The 19,862-nt window shown below is 37.0% G+C and overlaps 2 protein-coding genes across 3 annotated transcripts; both read left to right on the top strand.

The window, feature by feature from the left end:
- Nucleotides 1-3,364: 3,364 nt before the first annotated feature.
- LOC107739582 (interleukin-11-like) lies at nt 3,365-10,260 on the top strand. Its single transcript, XM_016551746.1, has 5 exons — nt 3,365-3,449; nt 6,370-6,536; nt 6,663-6,743; nt 7,026-7,184; nt 10,102-10,260. The coding sequence occupies exons 1-5, from the start codon at nt 3,365-3,367 to the stop codon at nt 10,258-10,260; spliced, it is 651 nt and encodes a 216-aa protein (XP_016407232.1).
- Nucleotides 10,261-13,195: 2,935 nt separating this feature from the next.
- On the top strand, nt 13,196-17,954 carry LOC107739621 (serine/threonine-protein kinase SBK1-like). Of its 2 annotated transcripts, XM_016551785.1 has the most exons (5): nt 13,196-13,425; nt 14,522-14,666; nt 14,818-15,020; nt 15,591-16,295; nt 17,660-17,954. In XM_016551785.1, exons 1-4 carry the CDS (start codon nt 13,420-13,422, stop codon nt 16,263-16,265), a joined length of 1,029 nt encoding a protein of 342 aa, XP_016407271.1. In that variant the 5' UTR covers nt 13,196-13,419; the 3' UTR covers nt 16,266-16,295; nt 17,660-17,954. The 2 variants fall into 2 exon arrangements, with proteins under 2 accessions (XP_016407271.1, XP_016407270.1); XM_016551784.1 differs by lacking the exon at nt 17,660-17,954 and having other exon boundaries at nt 15,591-16,603.
- The last annotated feature ends 1,908 nt before the right edge of the window (nt 17,955-19,862 follow it).

Below are 19,862 nucleotides of genomic sequence, written 5' to 3'. Positions count from 1 at the left end.
ACATTCTGTTAGTCATTGGCAAACGGCTCAGAGGTGTGACGAAAACGGAAATCACACTCCCCTCCCGTCAGCTCTTTGTGATGATGTCAGTGTGTTTGTGCATCACAGGAAAGTCATTATTTTACAGACAGTGGCGGGCGAATTGCACTTAAGAGGTTGTCTTTGTATATATTTCCATCTACAAGAATTAAGACTAGATAGATGATTAATATGGTAAACTTTTGACACAAGGCATGAGAGGACAAAGTAGAAATCACATGCGTCATGTTAAGAAAGAGTTTTTCAAGAGCACATTTCAAAGACATTAAAAATATTTTAAGGGGAAGAAACTTCATTCTTAACCAATTTGCTTTGTTAATGTATTTATTTTATTTTTACTGAGCTTGCTGTACAGCTCTTTGAAATAACATCATAGTTCACCAGCCAATCAGAATCAAGCATTCATATATGCTGTGGTAGCATATAAACACCTGGAAACTATTAACTATAGTGGGCTGGGAGGTTTTTCATATTCATACTCATAAAAGAAGGAAAATATATAAACTTATGCTGACACCTCTGAATCACAGCTTTTTAGAACACAAACGTCTATTCTTGGAAATAAACAAAGAAATGGAAGTGTAACACTTTTAGAAGACACAAAACAGTGAATGGGTTAAGGGTCATGGAACAATAACAATGGTGCACACGCTACAGGAAAAGTCTTGTGATGATGTCACAGATGACCAGAGCCTGGTTCAGACTCATTGATGATGACAGATGCTTGGATCATGCTCGAAAAATGTGCGTGTGAGAGTAAGTCTGTCTCTGTGAGGCCATAGTGAGACATGCAGTCATAGTAGACTGCTATGACTAAAACTACCCTGTCCGGGCATGTTGGCCTACATCACTCAAAATAAATTTGAATAAGTAGCTGGACATTTTGATCATTCACTGTTTTCGCAATTTCACTTTGCTCAACTGGAAATAATGTAGTTTTGCCAAACATAACAGTGGTAGGCCACAAAAGTGATTAGGGTCAGTAAAGACTGTGCGTTATGAAATCCACCGCCTTGTGATTTGTTTTGGGATTCCCCTTTATTCACAGATCTAGGACTTTTTGGACTGTAATTTTAACCCTTCCTCCTGGCCCAGCGCCTGAGAAACACATCCTGGTGGGAATTATATGCTTTTACCTCCGTATAATATTTCCTTGTTCATAAGAATAGAACAAAACTGAGACAAAAAAAAAAACATTTATGGCTGTAACACAGTATCCTGGTCTAGTGACCAAAAATATAATACCTTGACCATATGATCTTCCAGTGAAACAACCTATTTTCTCATGGTGATGTAACCAACGCATTAAAATATGCTTCAATCCAGTAAACAAATGATGGATTCTTTTTTGATACACGTCTTTTTTTTACACACACACACACACACACACACACATATACATATATATATATGACACATATACATATATACATATGAAGAGTTCAGATGCAAAAGCCTCTAAGTGCCATCTGAAATTTTCATCTAAAATGAGCATTTTTATCAGACTCCTATATTTATGTTCATTTATTTCACCTTAATGGCATAGAAAAGGATCTATACATTGCCATTATAAAGCACAAGTTGGAAAAACTGAAAGAGGTAAAAAGAGTTCATCAGATGGCATCAGATTCAATGATCAGTTCATTAATAGAGGAAAGGATGTTGTTTCTGCTTGAACACGCATTACTTTTAGGAATTTAAACACCTCAAAGAATCCACCCACTTGGGCTAAATGTGGCTTGTCTTCTGGTGTAAACGCATCCCTATATGAAACAATGAACTGCTGCCTACTGAGCATTAACAATCCACCTCCCCGCCCCAGCGCTATGAAAAGGCTGCTGTGTCAAAAAATATGATGCAACTTCCGATGCTGCAGACTAATGGAAGAATGGTTCGCTTGGACAAAGCATGTACTTCTAAACGTTCAATGAGGTGCATGACTCCAGCAAAAGATTAGAATTCCCTGTGGTGAGTAACATTTTTCCCACTTTTTTTGGGGAAGGGCACTAAGGTGTGTTCTCCATCCATTGACTTTCCACCTGTTGCATCGGAGAAGATGAGATCATCATCATGAGATCAACCAAATCCATTACTAGCCTACTTTATCACAGTTGCCCATTACTGGACATTTTCCCAAGCGCTAGAAATGAATCACGGCTGACTGTGTAGCCTATAGATCAGTTCTAATATGACGTCACACAACATTAAAAATAAATATATAAATAGATTTTAAAAATACAGAGGGCAGTGAAAATACTAATAATGGGAATATATGTGTGAAAATACTAATAATGGATATTTATACTTATACAGTAGGGCTTTCACACTGCGCTAAACCACGAGTTATCGTCGTTCTAAACCCTTATGTTAACCCCGGGTTGAAGAGCGTTTCACTCTATTAGTAAATATTATTGTTTCCACTGCCTTCTGTATTTTTTATTTATTTTTATTTTATTTTATTTATTTTTATGTTGTGTGACGTTGACCGTGTGGATGCATCACAGCAAAAGAGCAAATGTTTTTAGTAAATGACGGTATTGTAGAAATGATCTATACACAGTCAGCCATGATTCATTTATAGTGCATGGGAAAATGTCCAATAATGGATAAAATGTTAGAATGTAACGACTAGCCTATATGTTTAGCAACAGTCACTCGAGAGCGAGCCTCGTACTCACGTGTTCGGACGGTCACGGAAACACCGCGCGTTGTATAAATAGTTGTATAGCCTAATTGTTTGGGTGTTTGAGGGGAAAATGTCAAATGGTGGCGGAAAACGCGTCATTTGGAGTGAAGAGACAGCTGAAATGTTACCCTTTTTAGCCCGAAAAGCCCATTCAGGGGGAAAAAAAAAACACCTTGTGTGCAGGTAGCTATGTGACACGAAAATGAGCAATGCTAGAGCCGTTATGTAAACAGGCGTGCTGCGTTCGTCCTATCCGTGACACACCGCAAATATGCAAATAAAACGCTAAACCTCAGTTTATGAATATTCAAGATTAATGGTTAACTATGACAAGTATGAAACATGAAGCAAGATAACTCCGTTTACCTGGGGTTTAGAATGACCCAGCAGGGATAACTATTTCAAGTGTGAAAAGCCCTAGTGTACGCATAATCTATCACTGCATTCTAAGTATACTAGACCACAAGATTCTAGGCTACTCTTACCACTTCCTGAAGAGGTACAGGATATGACCCCACACAGTGTTAACAGTCATATTTCTCTTATCAAACAAGTCTCTCTTTGCCTTAATTGCAGTCACAAGCCAAACAAAAAAGGAAGACATAAGAATGAGTGAGTGATAAAGAAAATGAAAGAGGGATGGGGAAGGAATGCACGTCTGTGCATTCAGGCATGAGGACACTTGTGCATGCTGGACGTCTGAGTGGAAATAACAGCGCGATGTGTCAGAGGAGGCCAAGTGAACGAATCTACTGAGGGAATGCTCAGTGGGTAGACGTGGGTAGGGGGCTTCAGATCTTCTAGATTAGTGTGTGAATATATTATGTCTGTGTTCTGTCATGAATTGCACCTAATTTGTCTAAAAAAATAAAATAAAAAACCGTCTCATCTCAGCCCATCATCTCTGTGGCATTTCCCTATGGCAAACTGTAATCAGATACGACTGTTGTCTTGTATGTATATTGCATGCATATGAAAGATAACCTGCCTAATCGTGGAACAAAGTAGTAAGTATCAGATTAGGAGATAAATAAAAAGAAAAATATAATCTCATGGATATAGAGTCTTTTACATGCATTACCAGAGATGCTTAACATAAGGTTGTTTATGTGGTGCAAAGACTACCCTAAAATAGAAATCCAAAATTAGGAACATAAGGGTCTGGAGGCATCAAGTTGGCGGAATTAGCAAAAACTGTTGAGTTCTTCAGAAAAAAAGATATGTGTAGTGAGAGGGGGTGTGTAGGTCTTTTTTTTTTTTTCCTGAATGTGAGTGACTCAGAGTTGTGTGTCATGGCCCATACTATAAAGGAGAACCCTTTCACTAGTCCAAATGTTAGTAGAGTGATAACACAAGTTTGTACACTGTGTTTACTACTTGTGTTTTTGGGATTACCATGAAATGTAAGTAGGCTACTTTTATCATTCTTTACATCAACTTTACAGCACAGGGATGGGAATGTGTTTTAGTGAGGGCAAACATGGAAATTGTAGAGGGTGGGTCTATAGTGTGGGTGTTTTTGCTATCAATGAATTTTGTTTGAAAAGTCTTTTCAGAATAGGTACCAAAATAACCACTCAAGCTAGTAAAGCATTTGGCTTGTCAACCTCAATCTAATTCAGTTGATGTTAGTGATGGGTATTGTGTCATTTATATGACAAATGAAATATTTAAAAAAAAGCATTTTAACTCTTTTAAGGAAATGCTTTAAGTTATTTTAATTTATTATCATTATGATAGTCAGGGTTGTAACCGCCATGACACTTAACATTCAGATCACCAATATGGGTTTTTCAATGCTTAAATTATTAGTTCCTTTGGTTCTCCAAATCGTGATTATGTGCTGCATTCTTGATAACAGGTCACATTAAGGTCAAGGGTCAAGGGATGAAGATGTTTAACCTACTAAGACTCATTTAAAGCTGGTCATTTCTGTCATTTTATTAAATATAATGTAATATAATACAATTCAAGACAGGTTTATTATTGTTGACTAAAACTATAAAAATTTGTTTTGGGTAATTGAAATGCAGATGAAATAAAATAAAATTTGATGAAAAATTAAATGAAAATTAGAAATGTTGCCTCAGAAACTAAAAAAAAAAAAAAATTTACTTAAAATTACTAAAACTGAAATGGAAATCAAAACTAAAATTAAAGTGAAAACCTGAAAAAAAGCTAATTCAGGTATATATTCAAATATATACTAAAATATTATATAGATAATATTAAAATAATACTGATTCAAGGTCAAGATTTCATGGTTTTGTAAAGCTGCTGCAGGATCAGTTGTAACCTCAGTCTTTAAACATTCTTACATTGCTTTTGCTTGATAACTTCCAATTTTAAAATATGCACACGTATTGACTTGAGCTCATTTACTGAACACTTCAAAACCATAAAGCTAATGCTTTTTTAAAATTGTGTTGACAGAGCAAAAAGATGCTATCAGTCTAAAAATCATTTTCCACAAGTTCAGAGAGAGGATGTCTGCAAGTGAGTCAACAGCTGGTCGCAAGGCTAATTGAGTCAATGTGATCTTTGCATGCCTACAACGGTTTTGATGGGGATCACCGTGCCATCAAATCAGTAGGGGTTACACGCAATGGTTACCGTTGACATGAACAATTTCTCCATATAAAAAGGTTTCAAAGGATGCTAATTGCGTAAATAGCCATTCATTTCCTTTTAATGCTTATCAAACTGTTAAATCACACAGTTATCACATATCTGCTGCATGTATTTGAAGGCCTACACCTTCACACAGACTTCAGTCATGGCTCATTTGAGTTTGCAAAATATATATATATATATATATATATATATATATATATATATGACTTCAGTCATGGCTCATTTGAGTTTGCTGTGGTTAAAGACTGCCGCAAACATCAAACGGGCCAATTAGTGGGTAAAAGAAAGAACTGCATTATTAATTTTCACTGTAATTGTCATGAAATGTATTCAATGCTCCTCAAAAAACTGTGTAAATGTGTATATATTCTTGCTATGGGTTTTAATCAGAGAGTAATTTTGGAAAAACAGGTTGACACTGAAAATGTTAGGATATTTAATTGAAAAATAGACTTAATTTGGTCGTAGTCAAAAGAAGATAATGCATGTCTCATTCAGTAATATGTGAGTTCAGGGATACAGATTTCCTGAAAGAACTCAGAACTGGAAATTCTTGAATTTTGCAATTCATTTCCACCAGTTTTACCGGTTTGGTGAGATTTTATGATCTTGTCTCATGAGCTCAGGCTAAACAAGGGTGCATCAAAATTTAGGCATGTCACCATACACAACAAACATTATATCCGGAAAAAATGCTGACTCACATCCGTTCATCCAAACAGCTCTCTTAATTTTGTGCATTCAGTGTGAAATTGATCACAAACAACTGTTACAAATGCATGTCATACATGCCTTGGAAACTCCTGTGGGATGAAATCCTTCTCTAAGTCATCCCATCCGGTATAACCATTACAAACCAAGAGGAAGAGCTCTCTATGCAAATCCCTCTGCTTAGATACAAGTTTTTATGGAGTAAAACAGCTGTTCGGGACACACACTGAAACACTTGTGACTCAGAGCAGCTGTTCCAATGACATTAATAAGAAATCCTGTTTTTTTTATGCTGACAGTGTCACCTGACTCCACCTTTCCCCTCATCGTCTTGATGACTTGCGTTGAGCTCTTCACCTTCATCACAGCCCGTCCCACTAATATACCACAAGGAAAAAAGGGTCTGCAGATGCTGTATCAAGATATGCGTACGCTGCTGAAATTAGTATCACAAGAAAGGCATGGGGTAAATACCAGTTCTTTACGGAAATGCTTTTCTAATTCATTATAGGATCAATTTCAGAATAACACATGTTTACATTTTGCTCAATAAGCTTATTGTTTGTCTAAAAAAATCCTTGACATTTTTCAGAATGAGATGAAAGACTTTGAACAATCACTCACATCCCTGCCCTCGCTGAACTACAAAACAGAAGACCTGAAATCACTCGAGGTAGAACATCCACATCTCTGCCTGTTTTCTTTTTTTCCATGTCTGTTTCAAGCATCTAGACTTTCTTTTTGATAGAACATTTTTATGAATAACATCCAAAATTAAGACCAGACTGATATCCCAAGCAATCATAACTTCTCCCAACCAAAAGGCCAGACTGGAACAAAAATGCAAAGAAATTCATACAAGCGCCACAAGTTTGCTTAGATAGATAGATAGATAGATAGATATTAAGACGTGAATGTGGATTGTGTGTAACATCTGGCTCCTTTTGACCCACAGGTGAGCAGTACATTAGGACAGCTGTACACTGGTCTTAAATCCTTCAAGTTCCATCTTGACTGGATCCAGCAAAAACAGGAAGAAATGGGGAGTGATTATTATAAGACAAAGAAACTTGCTCATCGCATCCAAGTCATCAGCCACATGGTGCTCATACAGGTAAGAACCGTTCAACACACCTACAGTAGGAAATCAAACAATATTTAAATATCTTAAAAGCTGTCAAAATGGATGTAATGGATTTGTCAAAATCATGTGACACTGAAGACTGAAGTAATGGCTGCCATCACAGGAATAAATTAAGCATAAAGAAAACAGTTATTTTTAATTGTAATAATATTTCATAATATTACTTTTTACTAAAAAAAAAAAAAGTATTTAATTTAAACATTCAAATACCAAAACATAAAATGTACTTCAAGTGGCATGAAAGTACATTTCTATAAAAAAATATTTAAAGCATAGAAAATTAGGCCTTTTGTTCGCTCACTAGTTCTAATCAAGCCACCATCAATGTGTTACCTTGAGAACGTGAGAAACGAATGCAGAACGCATTATTTATTACACAAAGTGTTGTTAGCACTTTGTTTCTCAACAGATTTACAGGTTTAGTGCAGATATACAGTTTCCGTGTTATTTCAAAATGATTATACCAGGGATACCCAATTATATTTATTGAGTTTGCTAATTCTTTATTTATTTATTGTCCAAATCCACTTATATTGCATTCCAAATGTACATTTGTTCAATATACGCACTCCCCGAATCAATCCCAGCTTTGCAGTTGCATGCTTTGCCACAGTTTACAGAGGTCAACTAAAGGGTGAAATCCACCACAAAACACATATCTGTAATCTAACGGACGTTCTTACACCAGGATGTAAATTTAAGCCCCAGGGACCATGTTGCATTTTGCAAAATGCAGAACCCATGCGTATTTAGAAATTTATCTACCTGATGTGCATTTACTGCACCATAAACAAACGATAATGTTGTGCCATAATCATTTCGAAAGCATATGCTTTTGCTTCTTGAGCTTCTTAGACCGTTTGCTCTTGTCATTTGGTATGCAAATACAAATCTTACTTGCTATTTTTGGCGCACACAGGTTTCTCATCCCACCGACACACGCACATAGCAACCATTAGCTTCAGCCACCAACAGCTGAACTGTCTGTACTCTACAGGTGCCAGTTGCATATGGTTTTGAAACAGTTTGGACGGCTATTACCAATAATTATTTGCTCTAGTGTTCTAAAGCTCATTTATTTTCATTCCCCTGCCCAAACAGCTTTGACTAGTCTCGACAAAGGTGTTTGTTGTTGGACCTCTGATGGCTTTGCCCCCATGAGGGACCCAGCAATTAGTCCCTCCGGCCCCAGAGCGAGTGCTGCTCTGCAGGAGCCCGTCAGCGTACCATTGCCACTGTTTGTGTGTATTCTTTTCCACTGTCTGGCCTCTGGGAAAATCTCACAGGAAGCTGAATGTACACTGAGGGCAGACAGGATCCAGAGGTGCAATAGTTGCATTATTGCATACTACATCTTTTTTTTGCTGTATGCATTAGCTAGTTTAAAGGAAGTAAGTTGAGTAGCATCATTTTTGAACATTTTATCACTATTTAATTGTGTGCAAGCTATTTAAATTTGTAAAATAAATGTGTTTTCTTTTTTCTCTAAATAATTTCTTTTGGCATAAATAGCATTGCTGAAACCCAAGTACTGGATTTTGGACAAAAGTTGCCTCTGTTAAAATATAATGCTTAAAAAAAAATTTATAAACTATAAAAAAAAATATATATATATATATAAAATATATTTTGGGTAAATGCAAAAAGTTTTTTTTTCACAATTTTGTACAATATATATATTTAGATTAAAAATATATTTAAAAATGGCCAAAAATATATGAGGGGATGTAAAATGTATATGTGGGTGTCTGAAACACAAGCTTTAGGTGTCTGTGTTTATGAGTGAATCTGTAGATGTGTTTAGTGTGCTGTCCGTGTGTGTAGTTGTGTAACACTTTTACCGCTTTGTGATGGAGTGTTTTCCCTTTCCTAGAAGGTTTGATTGATTCAGATGTTTGATAAAGTTTGACTGAACAGAATTGTTTTGAAATACTTTTATAGCTGCCTTTAAGATTATGGGTTCATATAGCTCTGCAAAAAACCTATAATGTCTCTTTATCTTTCTGTATTTTTGTTGAAGTAATAGAAAGTTTTGCTTTTCGTTGTTTGCACAGTTTTGAGGGTCATAAAACCAGTTTAACAGCTGGACTATAAAGTGGGTGTCTTTATGACCCAAACATATTCAGAGCTGCTGATTGGTCAGTTGGTATCAATAAGACATATGCGTCTGAAAAAGTCTTATTTTGAGTTGAAGATGTGCCATGAATGGCTGGTAAGATTTCAGGCCTTGGAAATGCTTGAGATGGAGAATATTGCAATACAGAGAGGGACATGATATGACACATCCCTGACAAAAACTGTTTCATGTGTTAACGTACAACATTTAACCCAGTCAAACATTTGCCTGTCACGTGTCTGTACCTCAGTGATTGCATGCAAAACTGCAACTCCTCTCGGACTTTAAAGTGTGCAAATGGATTTCTGACAATCCTTGTTAAATGCCGCTCCGCAAGAAGTGGTGTGTGTAGATAGTGTATGATATGTTCTTTTTTAATTTTGTATGAGCAAACAGCTGTGCTTTCCAGCACCTCTATTTATGTACAAATGCTCCTCTGTAAAACACTCTGCGGTCAGTTGAAATAAAATTGTTTTGCAGTAAAAGTTGCCTTGTGGTCCTCACTTACTGAGTGTTTGTATACAAACTCTATATATATATATATATATATATATATATATATATATATATATTGGCATTTATGAACTCCAAATGTCCAAATGTTATTTATTAACTCCAAATGCGTTGGAAGGTTCAGGGTGACAACAGTTGGAAAAGCATGGAATAAATAGATTATTTTAAAAACCATGATGGCTGACAGACAACAAAAATGAAATAAAAGTGAAAAAAGTAAGAATTTGTTAAACAGAAATCTTCTAAACCTTCTTACAGATTGGGACGACACCATCTGAACTGGTCTACCCTTCCCTGTCGCCTTTGAACACGGCTTGGAACTTGTACAAGGCCAATGTGGAGATCCTTGACAAACTGTATTTCTTTTGCAACTGGTACATTAGAGCATTGGGAGTCCTGAAACACAGACAACAGTGATTAACAACATCATATGACACCAGTAGCCCTCAGCTTATCTCCATGATGCCTGACTTGCCTTAATGTTTGATAGGATGGAATGAACCTTCCAGCCTTTGTAAGTCATTCTCCATTTTGACAGTGTTTTCCAATTAACGTTTCCTATGTATATTGTTGTTTTTATTTTATTAATAATGTATGTATTTAATATTTATTGAACAGTTCTTTGTTTACAATGAAGGATTTTTATACATAGAGTGAATGAGAAAAATAGCACTTTATAAAAATGTTAAGTGTGCCATTTCAATAAGGGAGTTTTGTATGCAAAAAATCAGCTGCAGGCAGTTGCTAATAGTGACCATTAGGTGTCGCTTAGAAACCTTTTACTGTGGTTATTAATGTGATATACTGTATAATTAAATGCAGTTCAGGACGGGCACTCTTTTATTTATTTATCTATTTTTTTAAGTTAGTAATTTCACCAGTAAGTCCTGAATCAACATTCTTGTTGAACAACATAACTATCTTCCATTCTAATTTTAAGGTTAAGGTTAGACTTTACGTACGGTTGCCACTTAAACAGCACAGTGGCTAAAGCAACTGTATGAAATATCAGTTTCAGAATAATTCTGACGGTACACTTACTTCTAATAAGGCGAATGGCTTCCGTTTCCTTTTCACGTTCCCCACAAACCTCTGTTCTGCATGTATGTAATGGTGAGTGGGTACGAAATACCAGAGATTGGCTTAATATTGGGAGATGTGAGGGTCTGTAGTACTTACCATTGGAAAAATCGTGACGGCTAACTTGGATCACGTGAGGCACCTCAGCCAATCATACAATGGCCTCTGGTCTCCTTCCCTGCATACCGCCAATGCAGCAGCGTTAGCATTAGCCGTTACGCTTTTTTGGCTAAAGGTTGCAGAATTGCCTTCCAGTGGCTGTGGTACACCTGTCCACTGTATTTACGACAGTGAAGTCCACTCATTTAACTGTAGGTTGCTCCATGGTCACAAAAATACGCAAAACTACATACAGTTGCTTTAATGGTTAGGGTTAAGCCTATGTTTGTTTAACAGGAATTTTTAACAGTGAATGATGTTGATCCACGGCCTATTTGGCAAAAGTTGAATAAATGGAAGATAAAATTGGGCATTCAACACAAAACAAGGTCCATAGTTTCATAAGGGCTAATGGATGCTATTGCTGCTGCACCATGGGTTTTTGTGAACATTGCAAAATGCAATCACTGCCTTCAGATTGTATTTATTCTCTGTGATTATGTGTTTATTCACACTGTATTTATGGACACTGCTCTACCCCCCAATATTCTTATATCAGTACCTCAGGACTACTTAAAACTCTTAACACTGTCGTCTACCCTTATTGTATCTGTTACTGCCACTTATTTGTATTTAATGCTCTGTCTGTGTTATTGTTCTGCCTATGGTCACTGAAGTCACTCAATATCTCAGTGCCCTCCACGTACGTCTATATCTGTATGTTTTTTTTTGTATGGTCCTGTTATTGTCACTGTATGTCTGAGCCTCGTCACAAGCATTTCAATGCCCAGTTTTCCCCAGTGTTAACTATGCAAATGATAAATAAATGCCTCTTGACTCTTGACTCTTGACTTTTTATTCTAAATTAAAGGTGCCACCATATTGCAGAAATGCACTGAAAACAAGAAAAAGAGGCCTTACATTACTTGAAAAAAACTTTGACATTGTTCATGATGGATTCATCAGACTACATGTAGACAGGAAAACAGATTTGCAAATGTATACAGCGCTTACAGTGGTGTTAATATCAGAGAATTATTTGGTAAAATCATTCAGGTGAAGGGAACCAACACCTAAATTCCCTCTGATCAAGCTTTGCAAGCCCATTGAGACGGATGTAGATGCTTCAGTTGTGTCCTGGATGTTGTGTTTATTTTTCATACTTTTTTTAAATACATATCTATATATTTATTTTTTTATTTATATTTTTTGATTATTTAATTGTTTTTGTCATTTTTCTTTCAATAAAATGATTTTACATCAAACGCTCACAGCTTTTTTTTTTTTTTACTTGTTGAACTGCGTCAGCAACAACTGAACCTTTAATAAAACAATAATCCAACCATCATCACATCATTTCTGATGTTCTGTATATAATCAGTTATATTTGGATTTTAATATTTGTTCTTTAAATAAACTTGTGTGTCTTATTTGTAGGTTTCATTTTCCTGCCCCGCCTGGCTGAGCATTTTCACAAATAGTTGCGCTTATAGATCCAGACAGTTAAAAATTGCCAGTATTAGTGTAATCAACCATGAATGTCAAAATCTGTGTCATGATGACTAATACCAAACGCTGCAGAATAGGGAATGGGATATGGATAAAGGATATGTCATATGACTGTGTGTGAGAGAGTTTAAAAAGCTGAAAAGTCAGGACTTGGCACATCCTGCAGAAAGAGAGATCTGCAATATAAGCGTTTTTGTGTACCACTCTCGCACAGCTGTTGGATTTGTCATGCTCCCTGAGAGAGAAATCGAACATGCTGGCCAGCATCATAACACATTCGTCAGATCCATGATACAGAAAAACAGATAAAGGGCTATTAATTGATTTCCATGATATGCTGATCAATCAAATCAACTGCAATTAAATCAGATAATCTAGTATTTGCTGTAAATGAAGAGGTTTTGATTAATCACACTAAATCACAAAAAAAATACAAGGTACAAAATGTGAGAGCATTAAGTACATCAGCGAGAAGAACTGAAAGGGTGGGGGGGTATAGTGACAGTATAGTATAGTGACAAATTGTCTGTTATACAAGCTCTACAGATCATACAGTACTGTCAGCAATGAACACCATAACATTCAAAGGGAGGGGTAATGGCAGCAAGAGCGCATGTGAGTGAGCATACTGGAGAATTTGGATAGACACAGAGAGAGAGAGAGATAGTACAGAGAGACTTTTGAACTGTATAAAGCTGAGGACAAATGCAGTATAGCAATCAGGATATGTACTCAGAAGCAAAAGAAACTAACCTGTAAGTTGATTTATGACTGGTTGACCTGCTGTTGCCTGTTTGACCTGCAGCTTTCAGTGACTAGAGTTTATGGACAGAGTGATCAACAGGGAACTGCACCTCTAAATTCCCTTTCAGCCTTCAAACAGCAAACATGACAGTAAGTCTTTTCATTTCTTTAAAAATGTCTCTTCTATATGGATTGTGCACAGATTTTAAAAGATTTTCATATAGCATGTAATGTAATTTAAAATAAGACATTTGTTCATGGAATATGGGCTGTGCTCCATTCCATGGAGGCTTATATGTACACTGCCGTTCAAAAGTTTAGTAAGATTATTCAATGTTTCAGTCTCTTACTCTCACCAAGGGATGTATATAGATGTGTATAGAAGTGCTTAAAAGTTATAGAAGAGTTACATAGCACATACCTGAAAGTGTTTTTAGAACATGCTATGTAATTCAGCGATTTACAACATTCACAACTAATCCTGAAGAACTTAGATGTGCTGCCCATTCCGCTGTTCTTGACAAGGGGTTAACCAAACACAACTTCTGGTGAACTGTCTGTCCTCACACAACTGATGCCCAACAGGTGCACCTTATCCCTCTTATGCAACACTGTCCCCCATCATCCTGAACTGCTGCTTTACTAAAGAGTGTAACCTTTCTGCTTTTGGGACATCAAAACATACACAGACTAAAAACCTAAAAACACTGAAACAGCATCCAGTTCAAATACAAATCATTACATTCGATCATGCTACATGAATAAATGTTGATCAGTTACCAATACTATTACTGAACAGAACACCTAATCCTATGAAGCTCAGCTGAATAGCACAGCTGTTTGGGGACAGTTAAGATGTGTTGACAGAATAGACAATCCTCAGAACTGAGCCCCAAATCACCCTTTCGCTGTAGTGACCTTATAATAGTATGCAGTGACAGATCCCAGCAGTATATCTCTGATCCAGCCAGATCCTGTTTACTTTCAACATGGCATTTTGTGGTATTTGACAGCTAGTGAAACCTTGTTGACATGCCGCAAAAAGGTAGAAAACAACAACAAAACTGTATGGGAACTATGCCATAAACAAGACTTTTTGCATGCTAATTAGTAAATAGTGATGCTCTAATTTAGTGTCTTTGAAACAAAGTGGAAAACGAGGCATGCAAATTCTCCCTCAAATTACATTAGGTGTTGAATGTTTGGCACATCCATCTGCAACCCTGACTAGTTTTGCTTCTTACAGACTGCCACAAGACTTCTGGATGAGCTGTGTCACTTAACGGCTCAGTCTCTAGAATCACTGGAGCCTTTAGATCACTTCCAAGTTATTAAACTTCTTGGGGAGGGTTCATACGGAAAAGTCAAGTTAGCAGTGCACAAGAAGAGAGGTAAGTTATGTCGCTTTGTCTTTCTCTCATCTGATCTTATCCATGCTATATCACATTTCTGGGAACTCTGCTAGATTACTGTATACTGCTTCCTTCTTCCTTTTCCTTTGACAATATCTCCATTATTCCTCCAAATTTGCATGGAATCTAGGAACCCCAATGGCCCTTAAATTCTTTCTGCGAGACGACACATCTCTACTGTCATTTCTGAGGGAATATAACCTGTCTTTGGCCTTCTGCACCCACCCCTCACTTACTTCTGCTTTAGGCATCGCATTCTCCACTCCTACTCACTATGTGTTCGCCCAGCAACCTTGCCTCTATGGCGACCTCTATGATGTCATCGTTCCTGAGGTTGGTAAAAGTTTAACATCAGTTTCATGCATCTTAATGATGACTGCTCCTGGAGGACCGATGTCCTGCAGAGTTTAGCTCCAGCCTACCCCAATACACTTGCCTGGATGTTTCTAGTAATGCTGAAGACCTAGATAAGTTGGATCAGGTGTGTTTAATTGGGACTGAAGCTAAACTCTGCAGGATAGTGGCCCTCCAGGAGCAGGATTACACACCCAGGTTTGAATCAGTGGTTTCTGAGCATGTGCCCCCAATTTTACACATTTTGGATGTCTCCTTATTCAAATACACCTGATTCAACTCATCAGATCATTAGTAGAGACTCCAAGACCTGAAATTGTTGTGTTAGATTATGGAGACATCCAAAAATGCGTAATGTTGGGTACCAGGGTTGGGAACCACTGATTTGGATAGAGTGAACAATGAAAGAACAGAACTTTTTTTTTGTAAATAACAGTTACAACAGTTGGTTTGCAATGTCAGGTTGATGCAAGCTCGGTAAATTGATTAGTGCTTAAATCAGGGGTGTCCACCCCTGGCCAAAGTGGTAAACTGGTTTCTTCATTGCAGGTTGGTCTGGAAGAGAGCCGTGCCCAGGGAGTGGCTTCCCAGATCAGCGGTGCCCTCTCTCACCTCCATTCTCTTGGCTTTGTCCATCGTGATGTCAAACCGGAGAACATCTTCCTATGTGACCGTGAGTGTCGTTGGGTCAAGCTTGGTGACTTTGGCATGGTGAAGGCTGCAGGCACCAGGGTACCATGTGTGTGGTACTGCTCCCCTTACTGCACACCTGAGGCTGAGATGGCAAGAAAAAATGAGGAGAATCATTTGGGCCACTTGGGGGTGGACAACAATGGGAACAAGCAAAAAGGGGACTCTAGAAAGACTCAAAGGATGTTGGTGTCTGTGGTTCCCAGTATAGACAGCTGGGCGTTAGGCATTCTAATCTACGCCATGCTCATGGGGAGCCTTCCATGGTCTGAGACCATTTCAGACAACCCAGCATATAAAAGATATCTACAATGGACCAAATGGGAAGGTTCAGCATCACAAGAGTCACGAGAGGGGTCAGATCAGCCTGAAAACTTCAACCAGGTGGCACCGCAGTTTGCTGCATTCACCCCTATTGCGACTCGTCTTCTTAGGTCCTTGCTCCACCCACAGTCCAGGCTTCGTGGCAGGCCAGATGAGGTGGAAAGGTATCTGGGAGGAGCCTGGCTATTGGACAAGGATGTCAGTGGGTGATTCATCAAAGGAAGGACAGGACCGAGATCAGCAGGTTGTCGTCATCTGGTCATTCACTCCATGGTGGGAACAATGGTTATCCCTTTTTAGAAGTAGTTCTGCTGTTAACAGGCAGTTTTAATCAAAAGCCTGCTGTTTAATATGCTACATAGAAGCATTATTAGTTGAGAGTTTGTTTTCCCAACTGATCACAGTATATCTTAGCTGTAAACACTAAGGGCCAGATTTACCAAACAGGGTAATTTAGCATGAGAGCGCAATCCCATACAAGCGCAGATGGGAGTGGAAAGTTCTGTGGTTAATCTACTGACAATGTGCACATTAAAGAACACGGATGCAGCCAGATCATTTGCATAATGACCAATGCAATCTACCAAGAGCATCACAAATTAGCGTCGGGTTTAAGACATGCTTTTTTGGGCATTAAATTATGGCAGAAATACCAGTAAATTGACTAGTGCCAACCTTAGTAAATCGCGTTGCGTGATTCATTTAAATACTCTCCTCTCATAAATTTTGTGCCTAAATGGGAAACTCCTACCAAAAGAGGGTTTGCACTGGTGCAAGCTTTTAGTAAATCTGGTCCTAAAGGTTTTGACCTGGCCCTAAATCAGAAGAGTCGTTAAGGGTTATATAAAGGGGTACAAAAAGTGTTTCTAAAAACTTGGGCCTCCATCCACAGTCCAGCAACATTACTACACTCCAAAACAATGTGCATCCTACAAAGATCAATGCTATACCATGGAATCCTTACCAAAAATATTAAAGTGACAGCTAAAGATCTGCAGGCATCTTAATAACATCTGTGTTTATAAGTCTAGATAAATATTGCTGCCATCTCCACTTTCCAAAGTCCAACTGGACTTCTCGGAAAGGAAAAAAAGAAAGAAAAAAAAAAGTAAGGCAGGACTTGATCTTGTCCATCGGGAATTGGTTGGATCGTTCTTTGCTGCTATCTCATGTGAGTGGCACGTTGCTGGAAGGAATGGATTACTGCCTTAGTGCTGGTGCACGCATCAGAGAAAAGATGTTGTCGTGAGAGGAAGTTAATGTTTTTGATTAAGGATTATGAGGGCAGATTTATAATAAATGTTCAAATATTTTATCCTGGACCTCCCCACATGCATAATGAAGCAGGATCCCATAGGGGTTTATGGTGGAACTGCAGGGAACTTGTGGTAGAAATTATAGAAATGTTAATGTCAAATTAATCAAAATAAAGAATTCCAAATTTAACAGTTTGCTCTGTCTACCATACAAAAATGAATCTATTTTCAGCAACATTTTGAACTGTAACTATGTTTATATATATCTTGTATATTTGCTTAATGTCATAAAGATTGGAATGTTCACTCCTGTCTTAAAATCATAGTTATGCTTTTAACAACCTACAGTATGCTCATGAAATGTCATCTTCACGTGGAGCACTTGTGAGCGCAAGAGTAAGAAGAAGCACACCTCTCAAGTTTCAGCAGAAGACACACAAACACTCAGACACTATGTGTCCTAGATTTAAAAATAACCCACACCACATTAATAAAACTCTTTCAGCCATCATCACCTCTGTCAGACGCACACTTGAACTCACATACACATGCATGGGCAAACACACACAGTCTTCACCGATCTTTAAGTGTCTCACACTTCTGCATTTAAACATGTCCCTTCATTCATCAACACTGTACACACACACACAGAGAAGTTACATGTAACGGATAGGTCTTTGGCTTATGTTCAGACTCCTTCAACTGATCCATGAAAACATAACATTGTAAATTATGGAGTAAATATGACAACCGTATTTGCAAAACACATAGAATTAAAATAATTTTGTATAAAGTCAAGTAGATTATAATTTTTTTTTTACAACCAGACTATCAAATTAGAAATAATAATACACAGTATATAAATGAAGACCACCTGACTTTCCAAAACAAAACAAAAAAAAAAGGAAAACATTTAAAACTGCAAACATTTGCACCAGAAACTGAATGAATACAATCTAAACTACTAAATTAAGACATTAGAAATCACTATAGTGCCAGATTTTGCCCTTTCAGTCTGAAGTTATTTTGGCACCTTGTTAAGAGATTAACAGCTGAAATAGCTCATTACTTGAAGGGAGAAGATCCACGAAGATCATTTGACAGCCCTAACTATTCCAGCTGCTGTCTGTATGACCTTTCATTTGATATACTACATTAAAACACATTTATGTGCAATTATGTTAGCGTTAAAGTATGCTGTCATCTTGCATATGATCATTTCTAAGTAAACGTGCATGAGAGAAATATCTGCCTAGAAATTTGATGAATTTATAGCACTGAAATGCCAGAAGTACCAACTTTTTATTTGTAAAATTTCTTCCTTAGAGAAAATGTTCGCAAAATAAACCTCCAGAAGCTGCTGCAAGCTTCATGTTGTGGAAGGTGCTATGAAATTCCATGAGACAACTTTAACTTTTGAGGAAATATTTAAGCCAAATATTTCAGATTAGCCTATGTATTTTAATTGCATATAAAATTTCCATTCATTGGAATGGAACAATTTTCAAACTACTAAATTTACTCAATTTAATGTGATGCATATTTTCATAAATTAACCAAGAATGGCATTGGTGTAATAGTACTAATAAACCAAATATGTATTAAACACATAATAACCATAATTTAATTTAATTTGACTAATTTCAATATCAATTCAATATTTTATATCTCATACATTAACTAATTAAATCAGGCATGTTTCACAGCTAGCCATATTTAAACCATGTTCATACTTGTTAATTGATTATTTAATAGATGTATGGCAATTCTATGGAATTGGAAGAAATACACTTTGAAAACATGATTATTTAAATGCGATTACATGATTATTGCAAGTACTTTATAATAAACTATGCAATGGTTAATTTTCAGTGCCTTATTAGAAATGATCTGAAAATCAATTTGCTGTGTATTTAGTCTTAATCATGAAATTAATAATTATTGCGTTTATTTAAATTGCACATCACATCCCTGTCTGCTAAATGACTAAATAAATAAATAAACATCCCCAGCGCCCATACATGCTTACTTTCCTACTATACACAGTATGCGAAAAACAGTATGTGAAATGAGAAAAGGCAAGAATTCAGAATAGCATACTTCTCTCACTGTTTCTGCCATAAAAAGATATTGTATGGAAAAATAGTATGCTATTCTGAATTTAGCCAAGCTCTTTTAATTATTGTAGCTAAAACATGATATCATTTACAGTGTGTCCGATTGGATAGTTTAATGATTGCACCTTTAATTCTAAAGCACATTTTATTCACTTTAGCAGAACTGGCAGATCAAATGTGTGTAAGAGAGAAAGATCAAGTCCACAATCTATCAGTGAGACATGTTGACAGGATGGTGCCGAATAGTGTTCACAAGTCACTCACACATTCAGACTTTTGAATGAGGACCGATTTAAACTTGCATCGTCGAGTGAACAGCTGGTCCCCAAACATGCTCCCATTTTATTAGCCAAGAACATTTCCTCGCAATGTTTCAAAATAAATCTTAACACTGTATTATAACCTGCTACTACCACGATGAGAGAGAGGACATT

Source organism: Sinocyclocheilus rhinocerous, unplaced genomic scaffold (genome assembly GCF_001515625.1).
Source record: "Sinocyclocheilus rhinocerous isolate Xijiao unplaced genomic scaffold, SAMN03320098_v1.1 scaffold314, whole genome shotgun sequence".
Classification (NCBI taxonomy): domain Eukaryota; kingdom Metazoa; phylum Chordata; class Actinopteri; order Cypriniformes; family Cyprinidae; genus Sinocyclocheilus; species Sinocyclocheilus rhinocerous.
The sequence above is the reverse complement of the archived record's forward strand: the minus strand, read 5'-3'. Positions and strand labels throughout refer to the sequence as shown.